General features: G+C 52.5%; 2 protein-coding genes across 9 annotated transcripts; both read left to right on the top strand.

The window, feature by feature from the left end:
• The first annotated feature begins 843 nt into the window (after positions 1-843).
• LOC132515701 (left-right determination factor 2-like) lies at positions 844-4,292 on the top strand. 2 transcript variants are annotated; one of them, XM_060142056.1, is made up of 5 exons: positions 844-1,093; positions 2,193-2,221; positions 2,324-2,439; positions 2,662-2,904; positions 3,929-4,292. In XM_060142056.1, the coding sequence occupies exons 1-5, from the start codon at positions 844-846 to the stop codon at positions 4,290-4,292; spliced, it is 1,002 nt and encodes a 333-aa protein (XP_059998039.1). The 2 variants fall into 2 exon arrangements, with proteins under 2 accessions (XP_059998039.1, XP_059998038.1); XM_060142055.1 differs by having other exon boundaries at positions 2,193-2,439.
• Positions 4,293-10,954: 6,662 nt separating this feature from the next.
• PYCR2 (pyrroline-5-carboxylate reductase 2) lies at positions 10,955-19,928 on the top strand. Of its 7 annotated transcripts, XR_009536434.1 has the most exons (8): positions 10,955-11,196; positions 11,497-11,567; positions 12,568-12,747; positions 12,842-13,063; positions 13,281-13,373; positions 13,559-13,722; positions 19,581-19,656; positions 19,776-19,918. XR_009536434.1 is itself a non-coding variant. In XM_060128027.1 (7 exons), exons 1-7 carry the CDS (start codon positions 11,130-11,132, stop codon positions 19,777-19,779), a joined length of 801 nt encoding a protein of 266 aa, XP_059984010.1. In that variant the 5' UTR covers positions 10,955-11,129; the 3' UTR covers positions 19,780-19,928. The 7 variants fall into 7 exon arrangements, 6 of the variants coding, with proteins under 6 accessions (XP_059984010.1, XP_059983990.1, XP_059983984.1 ...); XM_060128027.1 differs by lacking the exon at positions 19,581-19,656 and having other exon boundaries at positions 19,776-19,928; XM_060128007.1 differs by lacking the exons at positions 19,581-19,656; positions 19,776-19,918 and adding an exon at positions 15,474-16,222.
• The last annotated feature ends 4,505 nt before the right edge of the window (positions 19,929-24,433 follow it).

Here is a 24,433-nt window from a genome sequence, read left to right as displayed (position 1 = left end):
GTTCTGAATCCGGGCATGACCTGGGCTCAGACTGTGCTGCTGCTGTGAGCCCGCGGCCGGCTCACCGTGCAGAGGGCTGGCTCTCCAGGAGGATGCTGCACCTGAGGGCTCCCTCACTGCAGTCCTGTGGTTGCAAAGACATGTGCAGAAATCGCTTCTCCTGGGACTGGCAGAGAGCCGAGCTGCCAGCTTCCCTGTCCTGATAGTGTCTAGCTTCCTTCTGTCACGGGGAGGACGGGGTCACCTGAGGGACTGTGGAGATGAGCGGGAGGGGGCTTGCAGGGACTGGAGAATGGAGGGAGGCGACTCAAGGGGCTTCTGTGAAAGTGCCCTGAACGGGGCCTGGACCAGAACAGGCAGGAGTGCAGAACACTTTCCCTCCTTCCTCTCAGTGAGCAAACCTAGACCCAGACTGGCCTGCAGGAAAGAGATTTAAGCAGCCGGCTAATGGGACACTCGTTTCCACAGAATAGGCTCACTTTTTCATAGACTAGGACTGAGGTGGGGTCAGGCAAATTCAATAGGCACTAAAATTATTATTGAGCTGCCAGACAGCAGCGGTCAGAGGCCCCAGGCCCGTGTGGCATCCAGACAGCCCTTTGTGCCCTTTCTAGACAGCCCCCTCCTCGGGGCTCAGGGACCTGTCTGGCCGCTGAACTCCCAGGAGGTCCGAGGGGTGTGACCTCCCTCCCTCGCGGGCTCCCTCCCTCCCACCACCCAGGCCCAGCCCAGGCCTGGCTATAAAGCTGGCCCAGCCTGGCCCTCAGCACACCCAGCTGGGACCCTCCCGGAGCCTCGTCCGGGGACACGTCCGCTCTGCCCCTGCGTCTCCCGAGCAGCACCATGCGGCCCCTCTGGCTCTGCTGGGCGCTCTGGGCGCTGCCCCTGGCCGGCCCCGGGGCGGCCCTGACTGAGGAGCGGGTCCTGGGCAGCTTGCTGCGGCAGCTGCGCCTCAGCGAGGCTCCCGTCCTGGACGGGGCCGATGTGGAGAGGCTGATCATCCCTGCCCACGTGAGGGCCCAGTACGTGGCCCTGCTGCAGCGCAGCCACGGGGCCCGCTCCCGGGGGAAGAGGTTCAGCCAGCACTTCCGAGGTGAGGCCCTCCCTCCCTGCTGCAGCCTGGTCCTCGCGGGGTGGGGGTGGGGGGCTGCTCTGGGGAGGCTGTCTGGGGGCGCAGGCTCCACAGGGCGATGAGGAGGGACCATGGACTGTGAGGGAGGCTGGGCCCGGGCCCCTGGTCTCTGTCTGCACTGAGGGCCCCCCCCCTCGGGGCCAGCAGGAGCTGGGCCAAAGCTAAGGCATCAGAGAAGGTGAGGATGGAGAAGAGAAAGCAGAGCCAATGGGAGCGTGTGGGTGTGGCGAGAACCCTGGCACAGTCTCAGGGAGAGGCGTAGAGTCAGGGCTTCCGGGTACCGTTTTCACATTGCCACCAGTAGCCTGACCTTGAGCAAATGGTTTTTCTTGTTTGTTTGTTTGTTTGTTTTTGCGGTACGCGGGCCTCTCACTGTTGTGGCCTCTCCCGTTGCGGAGCACAGGCTCCGGACGCGCAGGCTCAGCGGCCGTGGCTCACGGGCCCAGCCGCTCCGCGGCATGTGGGATCTTCCCAGACCGGGGCACGAACCCGCGTCCCCTGCATCGGCAGGCGGACTCTCAACCACTGCGCCACCAGGGAAGCCCGAGCAAATGGTTTTAGAATCATCTTTTTGCTTCTCTGTTTGTTCCTCCGGAGCACTGGTGTGACTAGCTGACCCAACTCCCAGCGCTGTGAATATTAAAGTGCGTTATTGTGGATGAAAAGGTGTCAGGACAACACTGTAGCGTAATGCCGAGCTATTCAGCTGTCAGGGATGCAGCCATCCTGAGTCCTGTTCAGCCCCTTACCTCCCTGGGCCTGGACTCACCTCCTCAGTGCCCAGCGCTAGACCCAAGGCCAGGTGCCCCCAGGGGAGGATTCTCATCTTCAGCATCTCAGCTGAGGTAGCCCTGTCAGCCCTGCCAGCCTTCCTGCTGGGCGGAGATTGTTACAAACAAGGCCCAGACACATAGGGGGATTTTCAGGTGACTGAGCTTGGCCCAGGGAGACAGAACAGGGGCTGGTCTCTCCCTGCCTGGCCACCGCCTCAGTGGCCCTGCCACCCTCAGAGCTCCCCTGGTGCCCGGAGGGGCCCCGCTGACCCTGCTCGTGTCCCCAGAGGTGGCCGGCAGGTTCCTGGTGTCCGAGGTCTCCTCGCACCTGCTGGTGTTCGACATGGAGCAGCGGCTGCCGCCCCACAGCGAGCTGGTGCAGGCCGTGCTGCGCCTCTTCCAGGAGCCGGTTCCCAAGGCCGCGCTCCGCAGCCACGAGCGGCTCTTCCCGCGCAGCGACCGCGCCCGAGTCACCGTCCAGTGGCTGCACGTCCGCGACGACGGTTCCAACCGCACCTCCCTCATCGACTCCAGGTGGGGAGGTGGCATCTGGGGTGTGGGGCGGGGGATGAGGAGGGGGACTGCGCCCGGCGCGGGAGGAGGGGTGCCCTGGGGGAGGAGGGGCGGCGCGGGGGGCCCCTGGGGGGGAGGGGAGGGGGAGGAGAAGGATGGGAGAGGGCCCCCCCCCCGGGGCCACCCCAGCCGTCCCAGTCCCCACCCCTCAGCGCGGGCCCGTGTCTCCGTGTGGTGTCGCAGGCTGGTGTCCATCCACGAGAGCGGCTGGAAGGCCTTGGACGTGACGGATGCCGTGAACTTCTGGCAGCAGCTGCGCCGGCCCCGGCAGTCGCTGCTGCTGCAGGTGTCGGTGCAGCGGGAGCACCTGGGCCCGCTGGCCTCCAGCGCCCACACGCTGGTCCGCTTCGCCTCGCAGGGGCCGTCGGGTGCCGGGCAGCGGGAGCCCCAGCTGGAGCTGCACACCCTGGACCTCAGGGATTACGGGTAGGTGCAGGGCCAGGACTCTAGTAGACTGGGTGGTCCAGGCCCACTGTGGCGGGGACAAGCTGGGGGGCAGATGCAGATAGCCCCAGGATGCAACTGATTCCCCACTACATGTTAAGAGTTTCTAATGGTGGGAATTTTTATTATTCAAATATTTTATTGAAAATATCTTCAGGGAATTCCCTGGAACCCCAGTGGTTAGAACTCATTGCTTTCACTGTGGGCGGGGGGTGAGGGGGGTGCAGGTTTAGTCCCTGGTCGGGGAGCTAAGATCCCGTAAGCCAACCAACTGGCAAAAAGAAAACAAACAAAACCAAAAACTGAAAACCAAAAACCAAAAAACTTCAGGTATTTTCAACGAGCTTTATGTTGTCATTGATACGTATACATTATTGTAATCATCTGTCTTCACTCCACCCTCTTCCCTGATTAATTCTTTGAAAAATATTAGCATTAGTGGTTACTAGGGTTAAACAGCTTTCCTCTGGCATTGGTGAATTCTTTCTTCTTGGGACAAGTTAGCTATTTGGAGTGGATGGAGCTGTGTAGTAGGGTGATTAATAACAGGGCTTTGGAATCGTACAGCCTGGGTCCATGTAGCTTTGCCTTCTACTGCTGCAGGAACTCTGCCATGTCAGTTAACACCTTTGGGTCTCTGTGTCCTCATGTGTAATGGGAATGATACTGGAACCTCTTCAAGGTTCATCTGAGGATGAAATGCAAGTATCATCTGAGATAATATATGTAAAGTACTTAGTTCAGTGCATAGCATAATAGGAAACCTTTAGTGAACAGTAACTGATTTATAATTTATGTTTTGGATGTGTTTATTCATTCACCACTTATCACAAATAGCCAGCATTTTGAACATAACAAGAGATGGACCATAAATCTCCCTCCAGATGCCCCGCGAAGCCCCGCCCTGGGCTCCCTGACCTCTGCCCTCCCAGCTGACCTCTGCCCTCCCAGCTGACCTCTGCCCTCTCAGCTGACCTCTGACTCTGCCTCTCCTTGCCCCCCACAGAGCTCAGGGAAACTGTGATCCTAAGGCACCAGCGACCGAGGGCACCCGCTGCTGCCGCCGGGAGGTGTACATTGACCTGCAGGGGATGAAGTGGGCTGAGAACTGGGTCCTGGAGCCCCCAGGCTTCCTGGCCTATGAGTGTGTGGGCACCTGCCAGCAGCCCCCAGAGCCCCTGACCTTCAAGTGGCCATTTCTGGGGCCGAGACAGTGCATCGCCTCAGAGACGACCTCGCTGCCCATGATTGTCAGCATCCCGGAGGGAGGCAAGCCCAGGCCCCAGGTGGTCAGCTTGCCCAACATGAGGGTGCAGAAGTGCAGCTGTGCCTCGGATGGGGCGCCTGTACCAAGGAAGCTGGAGCCGTAGGTGCAGCCATGGAGGCTCTGACTAGACACGTGCACAAAGCAGGTCTTAACATAGGTCTTAATTTTCTACTTAGCAAGTTACCCCTGCCCCAGCTGAGTGCCCCTATTTTACCTGTCTCGTGTGTTCTTCCATTTCTTGCTCTCCTGTCCGTCACCCACCCTAAGCACTTACATGAGTAATTAATGCAACCCAATTGCAGAGCTGTAGAGGGAAATCCCAGTCTACTTGTTAAAGGATATAGCTGAGCAGGGACAGATTGTCAGCTAGGAGCTTCTGTTCTCTAGCAGATTCTCAACCGAGTATGGGACAACAGACCCCACAATGAGAAGTGGGAAAACAGGCTGATTTACTCTATTATACGATGAATTAAAACAAAACAAAAAATCCCTCTGTTTCCCCTAGGTAGGGAGGAGGTCTAAAAAGAAGCCCCATTCACCAAAATGTTGATCCGCTCTGGGCTTTTGTACATATACTTGGGTCCCCAGTCCCCTGAGAGGGTGCTAGAAGGGAGGATGAAGGGCTTTAGGCTAGGGACAGTGGACAGGGTATCAGGACACCTGGTTTCTGGATCTAATAGGGCCATAAACTGTGACCTCGAACAAATGCAGACGCCTTTGGGCCACCATTTCCTTTTAAAAAGGAGGATTTGGGATTCAGCTCTAGGACTTCATTGCCGTGGGGATCAGACAGCCCTAAACTCACCCACTCCTCTGCTCCTCCAGAGACAGAGCATTGCCTGTGCATATGTAGGTTATTTCCCCCACTATTTTAGAGAACTTATCACCAGAACCCACATGTATTTACGTGTTTGTTTCTTTTAACTTAGCAAAAAGAAAACAATCGAATGTAGATAATCTGCTGCAATAAAAGTGATGTTTCACTCTGTGTCTTTGTATTTAATTTGTAGTGTCCTTGACGTAGGAGAGAGGGAGCAATAATGGGGAATGAGAGCGACATAAGGATCTGAAGAATGGGCGTGACCAAGGTCCCCCAACCCCTAGGTGGCGCTGAAGACTGTAATAATGGTTTAGATTCTGCTTTTATTTGTAATATTTATATCCCTCCAACTCTCATTCCAAAAATAGTATTGTAAACAATTATTGTATTAGTGGTTCTGGGGACAGGGAAGGCAAGCGAATGTTTACTGAGCATTCACTCTGAACCTGGGACCTATGCTAGGCAACCTCATATACCTTATACGACTTAATTCTTGCAACTACTCCTTGAGGTAGGTATTCTTATTCCCATTTTTCAGATTAAGAAATCAAGGCTGAGGCAATGCAAATCTATGGGGTAGAGATCAGCATGCCCCATGCTCTGCTGATGACACAGGCATTAGTTAACATGTCATTCGGAAGCTGCCACATCTGGCAACTCCCCTACATTTACCTTTCCTGCTCAACGGGGTTTCCTCATGCCTGACTTATTGAAGTTCATGGATTTTCTATTTTGGTGTACAAAGCTAATTAATAGCAACTGAATAGCAAAGGGGAAAAGGAGCTAGTCTGTGGACAGCCAGGACTTGAGGACTTGGCAAGAATATTGTTGGAGATGGGGAGAGAAGATTTGTTTCTGACTTGTAAATGGCTATCTTACCTCTGTAAGACATCAAAATGAAGAACTGCCACTTGGCATGTTGTGAGTACCAGGGCATACAGTCGCTTTCTCTACAAGAAGGTTATCAAAATCATCTAAAGAATTCTACCAGCTTCTCAGTGACGTATCTGTGGCTCTAAAAGGGCTGTGGACTCCCAACCAGTCACATGCAATCAGTGGCAAGGATGGGCCTGCTCACATCATCCCATGCGAGCTAAAAATACCTAGGAAATCAACTTCATTTCAAAAAGTAAGGATGTGCTCATCAGCACAGGGAGACAATGTGGTAGACAAAATGTTCTCCCCAAATACGTCCATGCCCCCCAATCCTTAGAAACTGTGAGTATGTTCTGTTACGTGGCAAAGGGACTTCGCAAATGTAATTAAGTTTACAGACCTTAAAATAGGGAGATTGGGGCTTCCCTGGTGGCGCAGTGGTTGAGAGTCCTCCTGCCGATGCAGGGGACACGGGTTCGTGCCCTGGTCCGGGAAGATCCCACATGCCGCGGAGCGGCTGGGCCCGTGAGCCATGGCCGCTGAGCCTGCGCGTCCGGAGCCTGTGCTCCGCAACAGGAGAGGCCACAGCAGTGAGAGACCCGCGTAGCGCAAGAAAAAATAATAATTAAAAAAAAATAATAGGGAGATTGGTTTGGATTATGCAGGTGCACCCGATCTAATCACATGAAAGCAGAGAACTCTCTCCAGCTGGAGGCAGGAGAGATGAGGCAGAAGGGGAGGTCAAAGCGATTCAAAGCTTGAGAAGGTCTCAATCTGCCATGCTGGTTTGAAGATGAAAAGGACCATGAGCCAGGGAACGTGAGTAACTTCTAGAAGGTGAGAATGACTCCCAGCTGACAGCCAGCAAGGAAAAGGGACCTCAGTCCTACAGCCACATGGAACCAAATTCTTCCAACAACCTGAATGAGACTGGACGCCGATTTCCCCCCAGAACCTCCAGATAAGAACCCAGATCAGTTGACACCTTGATTCGGCGCACAGAAGCCAGTTGGGCCCACTCAGATTTCTGACCCACAGAATGTGAGATAACTAATCCGTTTTGTTTTAAGCTGCTAACTTTGTGGTGAATTCTTACGGCAGCAGCAGAAAACTAATACAGACAGTGAACCAAATCCCATTAGAAGTGAGCTGTAATTACAATTTTTTTCCACTGAATAAAGTAACAACATTACAGCTAATTTTGAATGAATTGAAAACTACCCATAATCCCACCATCCTAAAACAAAATAGTTTCGGTTTTTGAATCTCCTGTTCATACACAACCTGACCTGTTTACATATAACAGGAGTATGTACCTGTTTTAAAAAATCAAGGTTAAGGGAATTCCCTGGTGGTCCAGTGGTTAGGACTCAGCGCTCTCACTGCCAAGGGCTCCAGGTTCGATCCCTGGTCGGGGAAATAGCCTGATCCCGCAAGCCGCATGGCATAGCCAAAAAAAAAGAAAAGAAAAATCAAGGTTAAGGTGTGCCTTACCGCATATGAAAAAGAGGTGTACAGTCATATTCCAAAAGAGTCACATTGATTCTCTTTAGGTGGTGGGATTAAAGGCAGTGTTCATTTTTCCATTTGATCTAATTTCTAGTTGTTCTACAGTAAACATGGATTATTGGTATAAGAACAACAACAACAAGGCAAATATGCATGCAAAGTGTGACTCCCTGGAGATTCCTATATCGGGAAGGAGTCAAGGGGACCTGCTATTTGACTGGCTGGGAGTAGCTCAGGATTCGCCCTCATTCCCTGAATCATCTCCATTCTTAGGAAGATGAGCCTGCTATCCAGAGACAGACCAGGAAGGATGTCCTGAAGCCTTGAGAGTGAAGACCCTGGACAAGTGAAAGCAGAAATGAAGCACTGTCCACTTTGTTGGGACAGCTGGAGGTGAAGAGGGGGCAGGACGGTGGGGTTGGGGGTGAGAAGGGAGGAAGGGCAGGAACAGCCCAACCCATCTGACTGGTGGATGCGAGGATCAGAGGAGAGGAGTGAGGTGGGCAGTCCTGGAAGCTTAGTGAACTCCCCGTTTTCTCTCTGGACTTCTCTGTCTGTTCAGATGGAGTAAAGTGATAGAGTAGGCACCCAAGAAGGCAGGTGGCAGAGAAGGAGAGTATATGTCCATGGCAGAATGGCAGCACCAGGCTTCCTGAGGGTATGTCCTAAGTGGCCGGGTGGGGAGGACGGGTCTTTTCTCATCTCATCTCATCTCATCCATCCAACACTTGTACCCAAAGGAACTTCACAGGCATCAAATGTAATGGCCATGGGAGCCACAGCAGGGGCCGCTGTGCAGACGAAATGAGCCTTTAGAATCAGCAAGGTCATTACAAGAAAATGAAATGGGACTGCCTACAATTAAAATGTATATTTAAAACTTTGTACGCATAAACTTTAAACTTTGGGGAAAAAAAAGATCACAAAGTACCACTAAAAATAGCCAGTTTTGGGCTTCCCTGGTGGCGCAGTGGTTGGGGGTCCGCCTGCCGATGCAGGGGACATGGGTTCATGCCCCGGTCCGGGAGGATCCCACATGCCGCGGAGCGGCTGGGCCCGTGAGCCATGGCTGCTGAGTCTGCGCGTCCGGAGCCTGTGCTCTGCAACAGGAGAGGCCACAACAGTGAGAGGCCCGCGTACCGCAAAAAAAAAAAAAAAAAAAAAAAGCCAGTTTCTGGTTAGGAGTTCACATGTTCAAGCTTAGTCAGGAGGACCAAGTGCTCTGGCTGCTTCCTGTCTTACGTGGCCTGCCCTGGCTGGGAATCAAGCCAGCACTGGGGGCCACCAACTCGGCCTCCTTTCCCAGGCTCTCCAGTCCTCCTCATATTTCACCTCCACTCCTGGAAGCTGAGGCAGGAGTTACCAAGGCAATCAGGTAAGGGATGGATTTGTGTAAGGGGACTGACAGGTGTGAGATACTGGTGTCTCCTACACCTCACCCCACTCCAACACACACACATTTACGCGCACACACACACTCGGCGCACAACCTTTTGTACTGCAGGCCAGAACCAGACAGCCAGGGGGCCCTGCAGCCTCCTAGTGGACCGTGGGGAACCCGAGCATCCCTCAGAAGCACAGGCACCGTTAGGAAGTTCTGGTTCCAGTCCCCAAGGTCCTCGTGATGTAGGTGTTCCTTCTGGTTAGTGAGTTCCTCGGCACCTTTCCTAAGGGCTGTGTCATAAGTCCCCCTCTTCCTTCAGCTAGTGTGAGCTGTAGGGTTTCTGGTGTCAGAGCCCACGCTGGTGACAACTAGGCGGGGCTGCAACATGGCCACTACGGGAAGCATTTAAGGCTTCTACACACAGAACCACGAGATCTCACTTTCAGGGATCCAAGCTAAGGAAATAGTCAAAGAGTTAGGCAAAGACTTTCTCACAGTAGTATGAACAATAATTTTAAAAATTGATATAGGTTTTATGAAGATAAGGACTTTTGTCTGTTTTGTTCGTGGCTGGATCCCCAGAAACTGGCTCAATAAATATATATTGAATGAATTAATAAACCTAATGCTGATCTTTGAGAGCATGGCTAAATTAGTACAGTGCATCCATTTAATGGAAGGCTAAGTAGTCACTAAAATCTTGTTTTAAATAACTTTTCAGTGACATTGGAAAATATTGTATATCTAGTATAGAAATTTCAAAACTACATGTATATGATTTATTTCCAACGATGGAAAAGGTATGTATGCATACAAAATAATGTGTAAGGAAACACACAAAAAATGTCTGCAGAAAATGATCCTTAGGAAGTATGGCTATGGGTGATTTTGACTTTTACTTTTTTTGTATTTTCTAAATTTTTTCTCAATATACATGTATTACTTTCCTAATCAGAGAAAGTTATAGAAATGTAATTTTGCTTCACAGTAAATATTTGGTCCTCACTTTTCAAAAATTAATTAATTTTTGGCTGCATTGGGTTTTCTTTGCTGCCAAAGGAAGGGGGGTACTACTCTTCATTGCAGTGCACGAGCTTCTCATTGCTGTGGCTTCAGTAGTTGTGACACGCGGGCTCAGCAGTCGTGGCCCGCGGGCTCTAGGCGCGCGGCTTCAATAGTTGTGGCACACCAGCTTAGTTACTCCGCGGCATGTGGGCATGTGGGATCTTCCAGGACCAGGGATCCAACCGCTGTCCCCTGCATTGTCAGGTGGATTCTTAACCACTGCAACACCAGGTAAGTCCCTGGTCCTCACTTTTAAGGGTCCAGAAACTCAAGAACCAGGGACTTGTCCTCCTGGATGTGATCAACTGGAGGAACATTGCAGAAAGCCTGGGGGTGGGGTGTGGATTATACGGAAAGGCCTGTAGAAAAACTGAGAGAGGCGGTGGTGAACCAACTGTCTCTCCTGCTGTTCTGAGACGCCTCCCTCTTGAGATGCCATCTCCTTCCTCTGTCACCTGTCCCCCGTAGTACTTAAATTTACTACTGATGAAAACGTAAACATCACATTTGTGGAGCGTTTTAAAGCAAGTGGCGGTGGTCGGGGTTACTTTAGTCAGGCTCTAAGGAGCCCATCATTTCCTAAACAGAGGAACTGACCCTATTCGCAATCTAGTTAATAAGACCAATCGCGTGAACCACGCAAGTTCAAGTGAGTAACCGCGGCTCCCCCGCTGCCTCCCCGCGCGGGCCGGGAGGGAGCGGGCGGCAGCCGGGGGCCTCCCAGCTCCAACGCGGGCGCACCGAGGCGCCTGGCTCGGAGCCCACAGGTCCCCAAGCTCCTGTCTGAAGCCCCGCCAAGAGCGTCACATTCGTCCCCTCAAATCAGCAACCTGGAGAGCTCCTCTTGCCCTCGAGGTGCGGCTCATGGCCAGCACCAAGGATAACATTAGCCAGACCTCTGACCGGCCTCAGCGCTGACCCCACGCGGCTTCCAATAGCTGGGCTCTCCGGCCCCCAGGGCTGGGGCCCACACGAGGCGGAAATCCCGGCTTCACGCGCCGCGTCCGAGATTCCACCCGCCAATCCCGTGCTCAGGAGGCGGGCACACGGCCTCGTCCCGGCCAAGGATTGGTCGCCCTGGAGGGGCGGGGACACTTGGGCTTCTGCGGCGCAGTCGGTGAGTGTGAATGAGGAGGGGTGGCGGGATCCGGCCCGGAAGCTGCGGGCCGCTCCCGGCATTCGGCTCCGGGGCTCTGCGCCCGCTGGGCCCTCCGTTCTCCACTCTTCTTTTAGGGCACCTTTGAGCCGACTTCTGCGGCGGCCCGGCAGACGCAGAGCCTGGAACCATGAGCGTGGGCTTCATCGGCGCTGGCCAGCTGGCCTGTGCCCTGGCGCGGGGCTTCACGGCCGCAGGTAAGCGCCTGGAGGCGGGAGGCGGATGTGCGGACGGTTCCTAGCCTACCCTGTGAACCGCCCTCCACCCCACGAACGTGAATGAATGAAGAAAGGGGAATTTGTGTCTGCTGGGGGAGAGGAAACTCCTCTTAAGCAGCGAGAGAGTCATGCCCGCATAAGGGATTGAGCGGGGAGAAGGACACTAGCAGCCGTCTCCACAACGGTCAGAACGTCGTGGGTTTTGACTCTGCTTTCCCAGGGAAAGCATGGGAACCGGGTGGGCCATGATCCCCAGTTGAAAAGCCCTGTCTTCTCCAGGCATCCTGTCGGCTCACAAGATAATAGCCAGCTCCCCGGACATGGACCTGCCCACAGTGTCCGCGCTCAGGGTAGGTGGGGCAGGGGGGTAACTTGGGAAGAGGGTGAAGGCCCAGAAGAAGGATGGCCTGATGAGCTGAGCCCCTGTGCTGGTCCATGGTCGGCGCTGACCTACCCACCAGGAGCATAATCCTCCACCTTCCATGGGGCAGCTCAGGGTGGTGGGAGCACCCAGGCAGACAGACTTGGGTTCTAATCCAGATACTGGGGTGGTTAGAAGGTTAGTTGAGGTTTTATGTATGGAAAGCACCTGGCGCATAGTAGGTATCCAATAAAATACTCACTTTTCTTCATCCACTGGCTAAGTGGCCTTACGGTCCTCGGCTACTCTGAGACTCAGTTTCCTCATTTATAAAATGGAGACCACAATAGCCACTTAGCTGAATTATTCTGAGGCATAAAAGAGCGTGTTGGGAAAGAACCTGGCAGGTTAGTTGTTCCTCTGTCTAAAAAAAGAATATCCCAAGTCTTCACCCCAAACTTGAGCAGTGTGGGAGAGGATGTCTAATGAGGCGGGCGACAGGCAGTGTCTGTGCCTGGGATGGCTGACGTTACCAGCACTGGAGGGCCCTGTTTCTCCGTATGGAGTCTTAGAGAGATGGGTATCCTCCAGCCCACCCCTGGACCACACAGAGACTGCACTCTGATGAACAAGTGTCTGGAGTTGGAATACGGCCTCGCTTCCGACCATTGGGCACTACTAGCATTTCACCTTTCCCTTTGCCACTTTCCAGCCATGGAGACTTCTTACCTGGCAGAGGGGTGCCTTGGGTGCCAGAGAGGTGGGGATGGGGTTTTTCCTGGTTGCCATGGGGAAGCTTGTCCGCATCCAGCACCTATGCTCACTTGCCCGGTAGCAACATTGGAAAACTTTGTGCCGGTGGCGGTAGGGGCAGACCCTGAGGGGCTGGGGCAGGGAATTCCAGGCTTGTTGCGGGGTTCGGCTGCTCCTTGGGAGTTCCTGGGCCTAGTGAGGCTGCACACTGTGAGCCCAGTGGTCTCCTCCCGCAGAAGATGGGTGTGAACCTGACCCGGAGTAATAAGGAGACAGTGAGGCACAGTGACGTCCTGTTCCTAGCCGTGAAGCCACACATCATCCCCTTCATCCTGGACGAGATCGGGGCCGACGTTCAGGCCAGGCACATTGTGGTCTCCTGCGCGGCAGGTGTCACCATCAGCTCTGTCGAGAAGGTGCCCATCTCAGCCCTGGCAGTCCTGTGTGAGGGGAGGAGGGGTGGGTGCTAGTGGGACTGGCCACTCACTCGGCCCTCTGCCTTAACCCCAGAAGCTGATGGCATTCCAACCGGCCCCCAAGGTGATCCGCTGCATGACCAACACGCCCGTGTTGGTGCGAGAGGGCGCGACAGTGTACGCCACGGGCACCCATGCCTTGGTGGAGGATGGGCAGCTCCTGGAGCAGCTCATGAGCAGCGTGGGCTTCTGCACTGAGGTGGAGGAGGACCTGATTGACGCCGTCACAGGGCTCAGCGGCAGCGGGCCTGCCTATGTGAGGCCCTCATATACTTACGCAGCCTTCCGGGGACCCAGGGACGCAAGATGGGCTGGCAGGCAGGCCTGGGCTGGGGGTGTCACCCACCTCTTGGGCAAGGCAGGCTGGTGGAGGAGGTCAACCCTTGGAGCTAGTTCCAGTCATCAGGAAAAGTAGACCCTAGGGGGTGCCCCTGAGTGCCTGCTGCCCCAGGGCTCAGTGAGTGTCTCCACAGGCGTTCATGGCCCTGGACGCGTTGGCCGACGGTGGGGTGAAGATGGGCCTGCCGAGGCGCCTGGCTGTCCGACTGGGGGCCCAGGCCTTGCTGGTCAGTATCTTCCACCTGCGTGTTCTGGACCACAGTGTGGGGATGGGGTTCTTAGGGGTCACTGGGCCGGGGCACGGCTTGGTTGGGAAGCTGGGATAAGGATTGGGGAGGAGCAGTGGGTGTGGAGAAGCTCATCTCAAGGGGCACCAGCAGTTTTCTGCTCTAATGCTTCCCTCCTGCCCTAGGGGGCTGCCAAGATGCTGCTGGACTCAGAGCAGCACCCGGGCCAGCTCAAGGACAATGTCTGCTCCCCTGGGGGGGCCACCATCCACGCCCTGCACGTCCTAGAGAGCGGGGGCTTCCGCTCCCTGCTCATCAACGCAGTTGAGGCCTCCTGCATCCAAACACGGTGGGTCTCTCTCCTCCTCTGCCCAGGCCCTCTACTCCCAGCCAGCCCCAGTATGGGCTGCACACCGTCTTGCAGAATCTGCCCTCTTTGGTCCCATTACCAATGCTGGAGTCTGTGCTCTGTTTTGTTTTGGTTTTAATTTATTATTATTTTTTAATTTATTATTATTTTTTTAATTTAAAATTTTTTTAAATTTATTTATTTTTATGTGCTCTGTTAATAACCACGATTTATTAGACTTTGTTAGGTAAGGGTTTGTAGGCCTTCATTTAATTCTCACACAGTTCTGATAGCTGGCGTTAGCTTGATTTACAGATGAGGAAGTCGAGGCTTAGAGATACAACTCTCCCAAGGTCAAACAGCTAGTAAGTGATGGAGGCAGGATTCGACCTCAAGTCTTTGACCTCCAGTCCTGTGATTTTTCCACACACTCTCTCCCCATCTGATCACAGATAACACTTAAAGCTCTACATCTATGTAGTAACCCCTACTTAGTTAAATAGCACTTCTAGGAAGCTTAGGGGAGTTTTTGGTTTGGGGTTCTAAGTTTGGCTGGTACCAAGTCAACAAGGGTTGGGGGTTAAGTGAATGGGGAAGCCTCATGCAGCTCTGGCTCCTCCTTCAACCTCTCGGGGCTTTGTCTGCAGAGAGCTGCAGTCCATGGCCGACCAAGAAAAGATCTCCCCAGCTGCCCTCAAGAAGACCCTCCTGGACAGAGTGAAGCTGGACTCCCGCACAGTGACCTCACTGACCCCCTCCAGCTCAGGGAAGCTCCTCACGAGAAGCCCAGTCCCAGGAGGCAAAAGAGACTAAGGCAGCCTCGTTCTGCCCTTCTCTCTGTGACCGGAGCCCTCGGATGAGGGACGCTGTGCAGTGCAGGGGTAGGCTCAGTCAGTCTTCAGGTCCTTGTGATAAAACCTCCTCAAGTCTGTTCAGACCAAGCAGCACTAGTTTCCCCTCCTGTCTCTGGTTAGAAGGTGCTCTGAAGGGGTGGTGGATGCTGGAAACCAGATGCGGCCCTGCACACCTCACACGGTTACAGGAGAGAGAGGCTGGGACTCCAGTCAGAGCCCCAGCTCCATAGGGAGGTCTGGAGACCTTCAGCTGATGACCCCTTCAACTGGGGTCCTCTGGCTGGAGCCCAATGCAGGGTCAGTTTGTTGCCAAGTCAAGGAGGTAAGAGGTACAAAACATGACAAGAGCTTTTCTCTTTGAATCGGTAAATGGAAAAGAAGAGAGTGACTTAGAATGATCACAGTTAATCAGAAATGCACCTATTAGACTGTTCTATTTAACTCTTGCTTCCGAGGTATACCATTGAAAGTGTGTTATTCAGTGCTGCTAAGCTTAGCTGCTTTAATAAAGCTTTATTTTTTATTACTCTGCTTTTCTTGTGCTTTATCTTAAGTCATCATTCTAGAGAACTCGAGGCCCTCTCTAGGTGCTCCAGCTTCGGGAGAGTACTGCCTAAAGGCAAGAAGTAGGGATGAGAGGAAATAAGGGGCCAGGCCCTGAGAGCTGTAATGACACCTTGCTCCAGCCCGGCCCCTAGGGTCAGGGTCAGGGTCAGGAGATTGTGTTCTAGGATGGGCCAAAGCTCAGGGCAAAGAAGAGCCAAGTGGCCTTGGTGGGGGGCTGGCCGCAGCCCAGCCACAAAGGAGGAAGCTGCCTGCTTGTAGTGGGCCGGGCGCTACATCGGATCCAGACAGGTGCCCTCCGAGGGAGGAACTATTCTTTTTCTGACTTTATAGAGGATGCCGAGGCCTGAAGGGGATAAGCAGCTTACTCCAGTTGAGTTGTTCATCAGTCGTGGGGCCGTCTACATAGCTGGACTGAGCCCGGAGGTTCCCCCTGCAGGCCGTGTCCCTGGTGCTTGCCCCCACCAGCTCCTGCCTGTGGCACTGGCTTCAACATCAGCTCTGAGTTCACATCTTAGTTCCCACCGCTTTCAACTAGGCGACCTTGGAGAAGGTACTGAATATCTTGGACCTCAAGGTTTCATCCCTAGAAATATGGAGGTCACGCTTCATCAAAAGGTTCTGGTGGGTATGAAATGAGATCGTGTGGAGCTGCTCAGCAGAACATCTAGAACATGTGGACCCTTGTGCCAGTGGAGCTCATCCTTCACCTTCCCCTGAGGAGGGAGGGCAGCTGGGCCCCAACTCTAGCGTATTCCTAGGGGGCCAAAGTGACAACGAGTACGACAATACTAAAAGCTGTCATCTTTAAGCCCTCATTATATGGCAGCCCCTTTGCAAACCCTCTACATAAAGTCTCATGGCCTTAGGAGCTGGGTATAATTAAGAGTAAGAGGTGAAGTAAGTGGCCCAAAAAGATGATAGACATTTCACCAAAGAAGATTTACAAATGGCAAATGAGATGCTCGACATCATTAGTTATGAGGGAAATGCAAACCAAAACCCGGTGAGATACCACTTCACACCCACTAGTGTGACTTCTAGTTAAAAATAAAAAGGATAATAACGAATGTTGCAAGGATGTGGAGAAGTTAGAACCCTTGTGTATTGCTGGTAGGGGTGTAAAATGGTGCAGCAACTCTGGAAAACAGGCTGGTAGTTCTTCAAAAGGTTAAACAGAGTTGCCGTATGACCAGGCAATTCTACTTGTAGATACCTACCCGAGAGAGATAAGAACAGATGTCCACACAAAAACTTGCTCATGGTTCTTTGTGGCAGCATTACTCAAAATAGCCAAGAAGTGAAAACAACCCAAATGCTGAAAAACTGGTGAAGGGATAAAATGTGTTATACCCACACAATGGATATTATTTCAGTGATAAAAAGGAAGTAGTGACACATGGTACAACGTACGAACCCCAAAAACATCATGTTAAGTTAAGGAGGTTGCTTGCAGAAGGCCACAAATTATATGATTTCATTTACATGAAATGTCCAGAAAATGCAACTCTACGGAGATAGACTGGTTGCCTAGGGCTGGGGTGGGAATGGGACAAGGACAGGGTTTCTTCTGGAGTGATGCAGTGATTTAAAATCAGATTATGGCAATGGTTGCACAACTCTGGACATAGTTATTGAATCATAAAGTGCATGAATTTTAGGATATGTAAGTTACACTTCATAAGACTTTAAAAAAAGGGGCTTCCCTGATGGTGCAGTGGTTGAGAATCTGCCTGCCAATGCGGGGGACATGGGTTCGAACCCTGGTCTGGGAAGATCCCACATGCCGCGGAGTAACTGGGCCCATGAGCCACAACTACTGAGCCTGCGCGTCTGGAGCCTGTGCTCCGCAACAAGAGGCCGCGATAGTGAGGCCCACGCACCGCGATGAAGAGTGGCATCCGCTTGCCGCAACTAGAGAAAGCCCTCGCACAGAAACAAAGACCCAACACAGCCAAAAATAAATAAATAAATTTATTTAAAAAAAAAAACTTAAAAAAAAAAGGAAATAGGCAGTTCCCTTGTGGCATAGTGGTTAGGATTCTGGGCTTTCACTGCTGTGGCCCGAGTTCAGTCCCTGGTTTAATTAGCTAGGAAGTGGTACCAGGACTCAAATCCAAGTCTGATACCAAATTCTGTCCTTTCTGCACCTAGCCTGCTGGCAAGCTGTCTTAGGTGACAGGAGACTGCCCTTCATCTCCTCTCCTCCGCCCCCCTGCAAGGCCACCTCCTTCCCAGGCCTAAATCCACCAACATACATTTACTGAGGACCTACTAACTGCTAGGCCCTGGCTCATGCTTTGGTGTGTAGGGTCCACCTGGCTCAGGTGAGTCCACCTGCTCAGGACCCCCTGCCCTTTGCTTCTGAGCTTTGACCAGGTGTGGTCAGGACTAGATTTCACCCAAGGTGGCTGCGGCCCCAGGCCTCCAGGGCGTAGGTGAAGAGGGCCCCCCTTGGAAACCAGTTCCGGTCGCCTTTCTGCGGGGCCTCAGGCCGGCCCCTCTCAGCTGCCCGCCTCCTCACAGGGCTGATGGGTGCGGGGGCTGGAGCTGCAGAGGACACCCTGGACAGAGGGTCTAGAGGCTGGGGCCCGAGCCACCAGGAAAGCCCGTGAATGCCTCCTGACGCCTTGTAGGAGTAAAAGCTGGTGTGAGCGGCTAGGGCAGCCTTTCCAAGAAACACGTGCGCAGCACTCCCTCTGCGCCAAGCGCCCTGTGAGGCCTGGGTGTGCCGCAGTCAGGAAGACTTGGTCCTTGTTCTGAGTTGCACAAGGGCCGAGGAAAGATGTGGACACAGGGAGGAGAAGTGGAAAACACGGGAAGGCAGAGGAAAAGGAAGCACGGAGATGGGTAAGAGTGAGGAAGGGCGCCAGCTAACCCCCTGCCCACCCTCCCCCACTCTCTGCTTCTCCACCTGGACTCTGGGGGCAGCCGGGCCTAGAGCAGGCACAGCCCTCGTTTCATAACTGACTTCTCTCAGGACCCCCCAAACACTCCCTCATCTATTGCCTCAGTTTTGCTCTCCTGTGAAATGGGGGCACAGACCTCCGGCCCAAAAGTTAGCAGTAGTTACTTTGGGCAAGTGGGATTGAGGTTGACTTCTCAGTTGATTTCTTTCTCTGTTTATTTTGCTTTAGATTGTTGCTTGCAATAAGCAGGCATGGTCTCCATAGTTAAAAGATTTTAAAATGTTTCCCCTGATCCCCACCGGCAGGCCGCGTGGGGCACAAACGCACCCTTCTTCATCCTTGTCCGCACGTGACCATTACTAAGCAACGCTCTGGGGAGGGACACCAGAGAGCCTGACTGTGCTGCTTCCCTCACCGTTCGAGATGGTATAGACAGGCCTTTCTTCATATCTAGTCAAATACTTAAAGCCTTGACCTGTGCTCCGCTTTTACCAATAAACCAGAACGTAGGCAGAATGGATATCGTGTCTACTTGAGATCAGTAGTGTTTTGAAAATGAAATGCACCTCTTTTCAAGGTCCAAGCCAGTGTGGATAGCTTGCTACCTTTATGTAAGAAAAGGAGGAAATACGAAATTGGATGAAGAAACTCTAGAAGGATACACAAGACACCAAGAAGGGGTACTTGTGGGGGGACAGAGGGAAGGAGGCTGACAGGAACAGGGACAGGAGTAACATCTCATTATAAACCTTTTTGCAGTGTACTGATTTAGGAATCATACGAGGGTGTTACCTAGTCACCAGATACATTCTGTAGACCTTCAGGGGGCTGCCGGGCTGCCCTGGCTGTGCAGTGCTCTAGCAGGACGCATTGCCCCAAGGCGGTCAGTCAGGGCTGGAGCGACCCGAGTGCCCTACTCTGGTCTTGCGCTGCATCCAGGAACACTCTGGGCATGAGTGTGTCCTCCTTGGAAAAGGTGGACAAATGGGTGCTCTGGGCCCAGCCTCTTCCTTCCACCTGGGCCCACCTTCTGTGTCACTGTGGGCAGGAGCCCAGCTCTGGGCTCCTGTGGAACCTGGGACTCCTCCCCAGTGACAGTGACCACGTCGTGTGGTAATCATCTGTTTTCCTGTCTGTTTCCACCACCAACTTGGGTGCTTCCAGGTATGGGGAACAGGCTGGGTTGTAGGCCATCCCTCCTGGTCCTAATGCTTGACACCCAGTAAACACAGCTGCATACAGTCATGAATGAATGAATGACATCTCTTCTGCTTAAATGTCAGTTTGGGCTCTTACTTGCTGTGCCTCGAGAAGCTTCCGGTTTACTGGGGTGAAAGCCCTGTGCAGCTCCCAGCCTGACCCTCAACTGTTGAGTTCTGACTCTTTTATTCAATCAGCCAGTGTTTGCTGAGCACTTCTGAGATGCTGTGCTCGTGCTAGATTGGCTGGGTTGTGGGGAACTCAGTGAATTTCTATCCTGGCCACTCTGTCTCGGGGGCATCTCTAATAGTTCACCCTGTTCCTCCCTCAGGGCTGCCTGAGAGCTTTTTCAGCATGTGGACACCTCAAAGCCATCTGTAATTTCATACAGCTCTGGGGTTCCTTAGGTAAGAGGGAAGCACCTCAGGAATGTTTAGGTAAAATGGGATTGGGATGGAAATCAATTTCATAACAGCTTTCAATTTTAGAAAGGGTTACATGGATAAGTGTTCTCTCTTCCTTGAAGATAAAAACAACCAGGAATGCACTCGGTGGGCTGGAGCAGCAATATATTTGGTTAGACATCAGAGACTTCTGTCAATCAAGATACGTCGATAGTGGTGACCTGGAGAAGCTGAGAAACCCCAGCACCTCTTGGGTACTGGTCACCCTGAATTGTAAGACCTGAATATTGAACTGGAATTTCATTTGTAGTATGTTTTCAATTACATCACAGTAAAGATTGTTTTCCTTCTGCCAGCTTGGTTAATGCATTTCTGGTAACAGAAAGAACAAAGGTCTGGGTTCTAATCTTCACTGGCCAGGTGACCTCGTGCAAGTCATTCGTCTGCTTTGGTTTCAATTTATTATTATTACATTAAAATGGAAAAATAATAATAGTTGCATGTGCTTCTCCCAGGGTGGTCTTTGCTTTGGGCTAAGCCTTAGTGAAGGCTGAGTCACTGCGCAGCCTGGTGGCACCTCGGCAGATGACAGTGTTGCCCGGACACAGTGGTGTGTCTCCCACCCCTCCCCCCTCCCCTCCCTCCTGTCTCCCTCCCATCACCCCACCCCCACCCCCAACACTTTCTGCAATCCCACACCACAAGGTTTCCTCTTTCCTGAGATGGGAAGCCTGGCTGACATTCCTTGTCAAGCACCTTCTCATTTATAACCTAAAACATAGAAACTTCCTTAATAAACTGACATGTATTTTCTTCCTAAGTGCCAGGCACAATATTATATATGCAATATACATGATCTCATTGAATCTTAATTGAGTAATTATGATGTAGTTATTATTTCCCCATTTTACTGATGGGAATACTGAGGTTTGGAGATGTTAGGAACAAAGCCAATGAAGGGAAAAGCCTGGGTGCTAGAAACCAAGACTCTTTTTCTGAAGCACTGAATGTCCTGCCTCAGGCGGGCATGGCTGCCCTCCTCATTGCTCTAACTGAGGGGCCCTCCTGCCGGAACACAAGGAACGACCGGAAAACTAGGCTGAGGGGGGATGCAAACGGGGGATAATGTGCAGGGGTCCCTGGCGGGTGCCCGGGAAGGAGACCTGGAACACAGGCGGGGTCAGGACTGGCCTCATTACAGCCTTCAGCGGGGGTAGGGACCTTTTTTTGAGGGTACCAAGCCACGGGAAAGCCACTCAGAGAAGTAGATATTTTAATTTTTTCGTTTTAGTATGGAAGCAAATATAACCATCATTTTGAATGAAGAGAAAGGAATGAGAAATGAGTATTTACGCATCTCCTTTTCCAACGCCATTGCCCACATCTCCCCCCAAAGTCTCCCCTTGCCCTGCACACATGGGCCTGTCTCTGCTGAACCCCGTGCCCCCCACCGTCTTGCTCACTCCATCCCTCGACTGCCTCCCCTCTCCTCAGCCCTCTGCCCCAGCCCTTCACTGGTCCTTAGCATCCTGGACCTCACTCTGTTGGTAATTTTGTTATGAACGCAGTAATTTGCTGTCACCCATCACATCCCGTAGGATTCTCACAAGATCTTGAGAAGCAGGTGGGGAGGGTATGAGCATCCCCATCTCACACAGGAAGAGCTAAAGCAACCGGGGGTCTTAGGTCCCAGCTTTCGGATTCCAAGTCCTCTTTCCGGTTTCCCCCACTCATTTCACAGATGGGTTCTCAGGGACAGTGGGTGGCTCCTAAAAATACCCTTTACACAGTAGGTCCTGAGGAAAGCTTGTCCTGGCTGCCCGGGGCCCCCACGGCCCAGCTGCAGAGGAAAGGCTCCCTCGCGCCACTAGAGGGCGCCAGGCGCCAGCCGCTGAGCACCCAGGCCGCCTGATTCCAGTTGCAAAACGCGGAACGCCTGTGCCCTGGGGAGAAACTCGGTCAGAAACACGGATCCAGCTCGGTGCCCCGCGTGCCAGCTGCAGCAGGTGATTTCATGTATTCACATAACAAAGCAGCTTAGTGTTGGTTACAGAGGGAAGCACTTGAATCATCTTCCTCTGAGCAGCCTTTGCCCTCTTCCCCTCAGCATCATCCTCCCTGGTGGGAAAAGCGGGACACCTGACTGCCCACACCGGGGTCCCTCCCCTGGGCATCCTGGGCTGAGGGAGAGGAGCCTTCTCGAGGGCCCCTGTGTCCAGGCTCCTCATAGGTCATCTCAGTCAATACACACCAGCCTTGCTCAAGAAGAAGCCTTAAATAAATAAGTACTAGGGATATAATGTACAACGTGATATAGGTAACACTGCTGTACGTTATAAATGAAAGTTAAGAGAGACCTAAGAGTTATCGTCACACGGAAGAATTTTTTTCCTATTTCTTTAATATATTTAATATTTATATGAGGTGATGGATGTTCACTAAGCCTATTGTAGTAATCATTTCATGATGTATGTAAGTCAAATCATTACACTGTACACCTTCAACTTCCACAGTGCTATCTGCCAATTATATCTCAATAAAACTGGGGAGAAAAACAAGCGGCCTTGAGAGTCAGATCATTTAGCGGTCCTGTGACCCTGGGCAAGTTACTTACCCTCCAGGCACTTATCTGCTGCATAAGGATGATAACAGTCCCCACCTTGAAGGGTTGAGATGAGGATTAAATGAGATAAAGGGCTGGGCTTGGTGTCTGGCAGGAGGTGAGTGCTAATGACTGGAGGTGCTGTTGTTTTTACTATAATTGTTCAGGAACCTGAAGCTCAGAGAAGTTAAGCGTGAGAACAGGCCCAAGAGCCAGGGCCTGGCGGAGCCAGAGTCAGGCTCAGGTCTGGGTGTGCGCATGGCCCCTGTTCCCTGGCACCACTGACTCCAGACCTGGTTCTCAAACCAGTTGGTCACCTGCCCTTTTTTTTTTTTTTTCCCGGTACGCGGGCCTCTCACTGTTGTGGCCTCTCCCATTGCGGAGCACAGGCTCCGGACGTGCAGGCTCAGCGGCCATGGCTCACAGGCCCAGCCACCCCGCGGCACGTGGGATCTTCCCGGACCGGGGCACGAACCCGTGTCCCCTGCATCGGCAGGCGGACTCTCAACCACTGCGCCACCAGGGAAGCCCCACCTGCCTTTTTAACTAAGGGAAATGTAGAGGAAACTAGCATTTTCTAATTTCCATTTCTAATTTTATTACTCTTGACTCTCCAAAATCTGGAGCCCAGACTTACCCTTACCCATATGCCCTCCACTGCTTTTGCTCATCCCCTTTCCTGCACTGGAAATGCCTTCTCCCTCTCTTTTCTCTTCTCTAAATGTGGCAGATCCTCATCTCCCACTAAAACCTCAGAATCAGAGATTCCAAGCCTCAGCCAGTGTGGGAGCCACAGCCCAGCACTTGACAAATGGTTGTTGAATTGAGCTGATTGTGGCCACAGCCAACGTTCCCGGGTATCCATGGAGATAGACCAGAAAAAAAGACGACGACCAGAGAAGAATAGCTGCATGATCACCAGTCAACACGTATCACTTAGAGCTTATTATGGGCACATGAAATGCAAATCATTCAGGTACCAGGACTCTCCATGGTTTGGTGTCAGTATCTTGAGCCATTCAGGGCAGAGAGGGAAGCTGGCTCTCCTGTAACCTTGTACTTCCTCAGCTGTGTGGGGATTAAATGGGAGGAGGTGTAAGGAGCATCTGGCTCAGTCTGACTCGCCCGCCTTTGTCAGTCATTTATTCACTCTGCACATGTGGAGCGCCCCTGTGTGGCGAGCACTGGAGCAGCAAATGTAACCAGACCTGATCTCTTCCTCCCCTGATGGGGTTCCTGATCTAGTGGAGAAAACAGATATGAAAGAAATCGCTGCAAACTCCACACTACAAGGTGATAAATGCTGTGATGGACACAGTAAAGCCTTGGGAGCCGAGAGGAGGTGTTTGGGAAGATCTGGTGAAGGAAGTGATGTTGGAGCTGGTTCTTGAAAGATAAGGGGAGTTTTTCAGATAGAAAGAGGTAGCTAAGAGCAAAGGTGCGCTAAGGAATGACACCCAGGTGATGGGCACTGCCTGTGCCCAGGTCTGGAGGTGGACAGAGGCCAGTGTCTCTCATCTGGCAAGAGTGAAGGATGTGGGACTTCCCTGGTGGTACAGTGGTTAGGACTCCATGCTCCCAGTGCAGGGGGCCCGGGTTCCCTCCGTGGCCAGGGAACTAGATCCCACATCCATGCCACAACTAAGAGTTTGCATGCCACAACTAAGGAGCTGGCGAGCCACAACTAAGGAGCCCATGAGCTGCAACTAAGACCCAGTGCAACCAAATAAATAAATAAATAATTTTAAAAAAGAAAAAAGAGTGAAGGATGTGCTGGAGGAGATAGGCGGGAAGACAGGTGAGGCTGCACCATGTAGAGGAGGGCCCACTGAAGGCAGGGGCAGCCAGGGAAGATTTTAAGCAGGGAAGGATCGGGTCTATTTTTGCTTAAGAAAGGAAATTCTGGAAGCCTTTGGGAACAGTAACTTGAGTCTTGCAGCCATCTGGGTAAAAGACAAGCCAGCCAAAGAAGGTGATTCACTGGCTTAAGGACCCCTCCCCCTCTTCCCCCAGCATACCCCCGTCCATAGTAATCGATGGTTTAAAACTCAATTTGTTTATGAATGTGCAGATAAGCTGAAGCTCCTCCCTGCCCACAGGCTTCATTCAGGCCCCGGCGCTCAGCAGAGCACAATGGCTGTTGTTGAGTAGGTGCTGGATGAGGACTGTTGAGTTACT

The sequence above is a fragment of the Lagenorhynchus albirostris genome, chromosome 2 (assembly GCF_949774975.1).
Source record: "Lagenorhynchus albirostris chromosome 2, mLagAlb1.1, whole genome shotgun sequence".
In the NCBI taxonomy this organism is placed as follows: Eukaryota; Metazoa; Chordata; class Mammalia; order Artiodactyla; family Delphinidae; genus Lagenorhynchus; species Lagenorhynchus albirostris.
The sequence above is the reverse complement of the archived record's forward strand: the minus strand, read 5'-3'. Positions and strand labels throughout refer to the sequence as shown.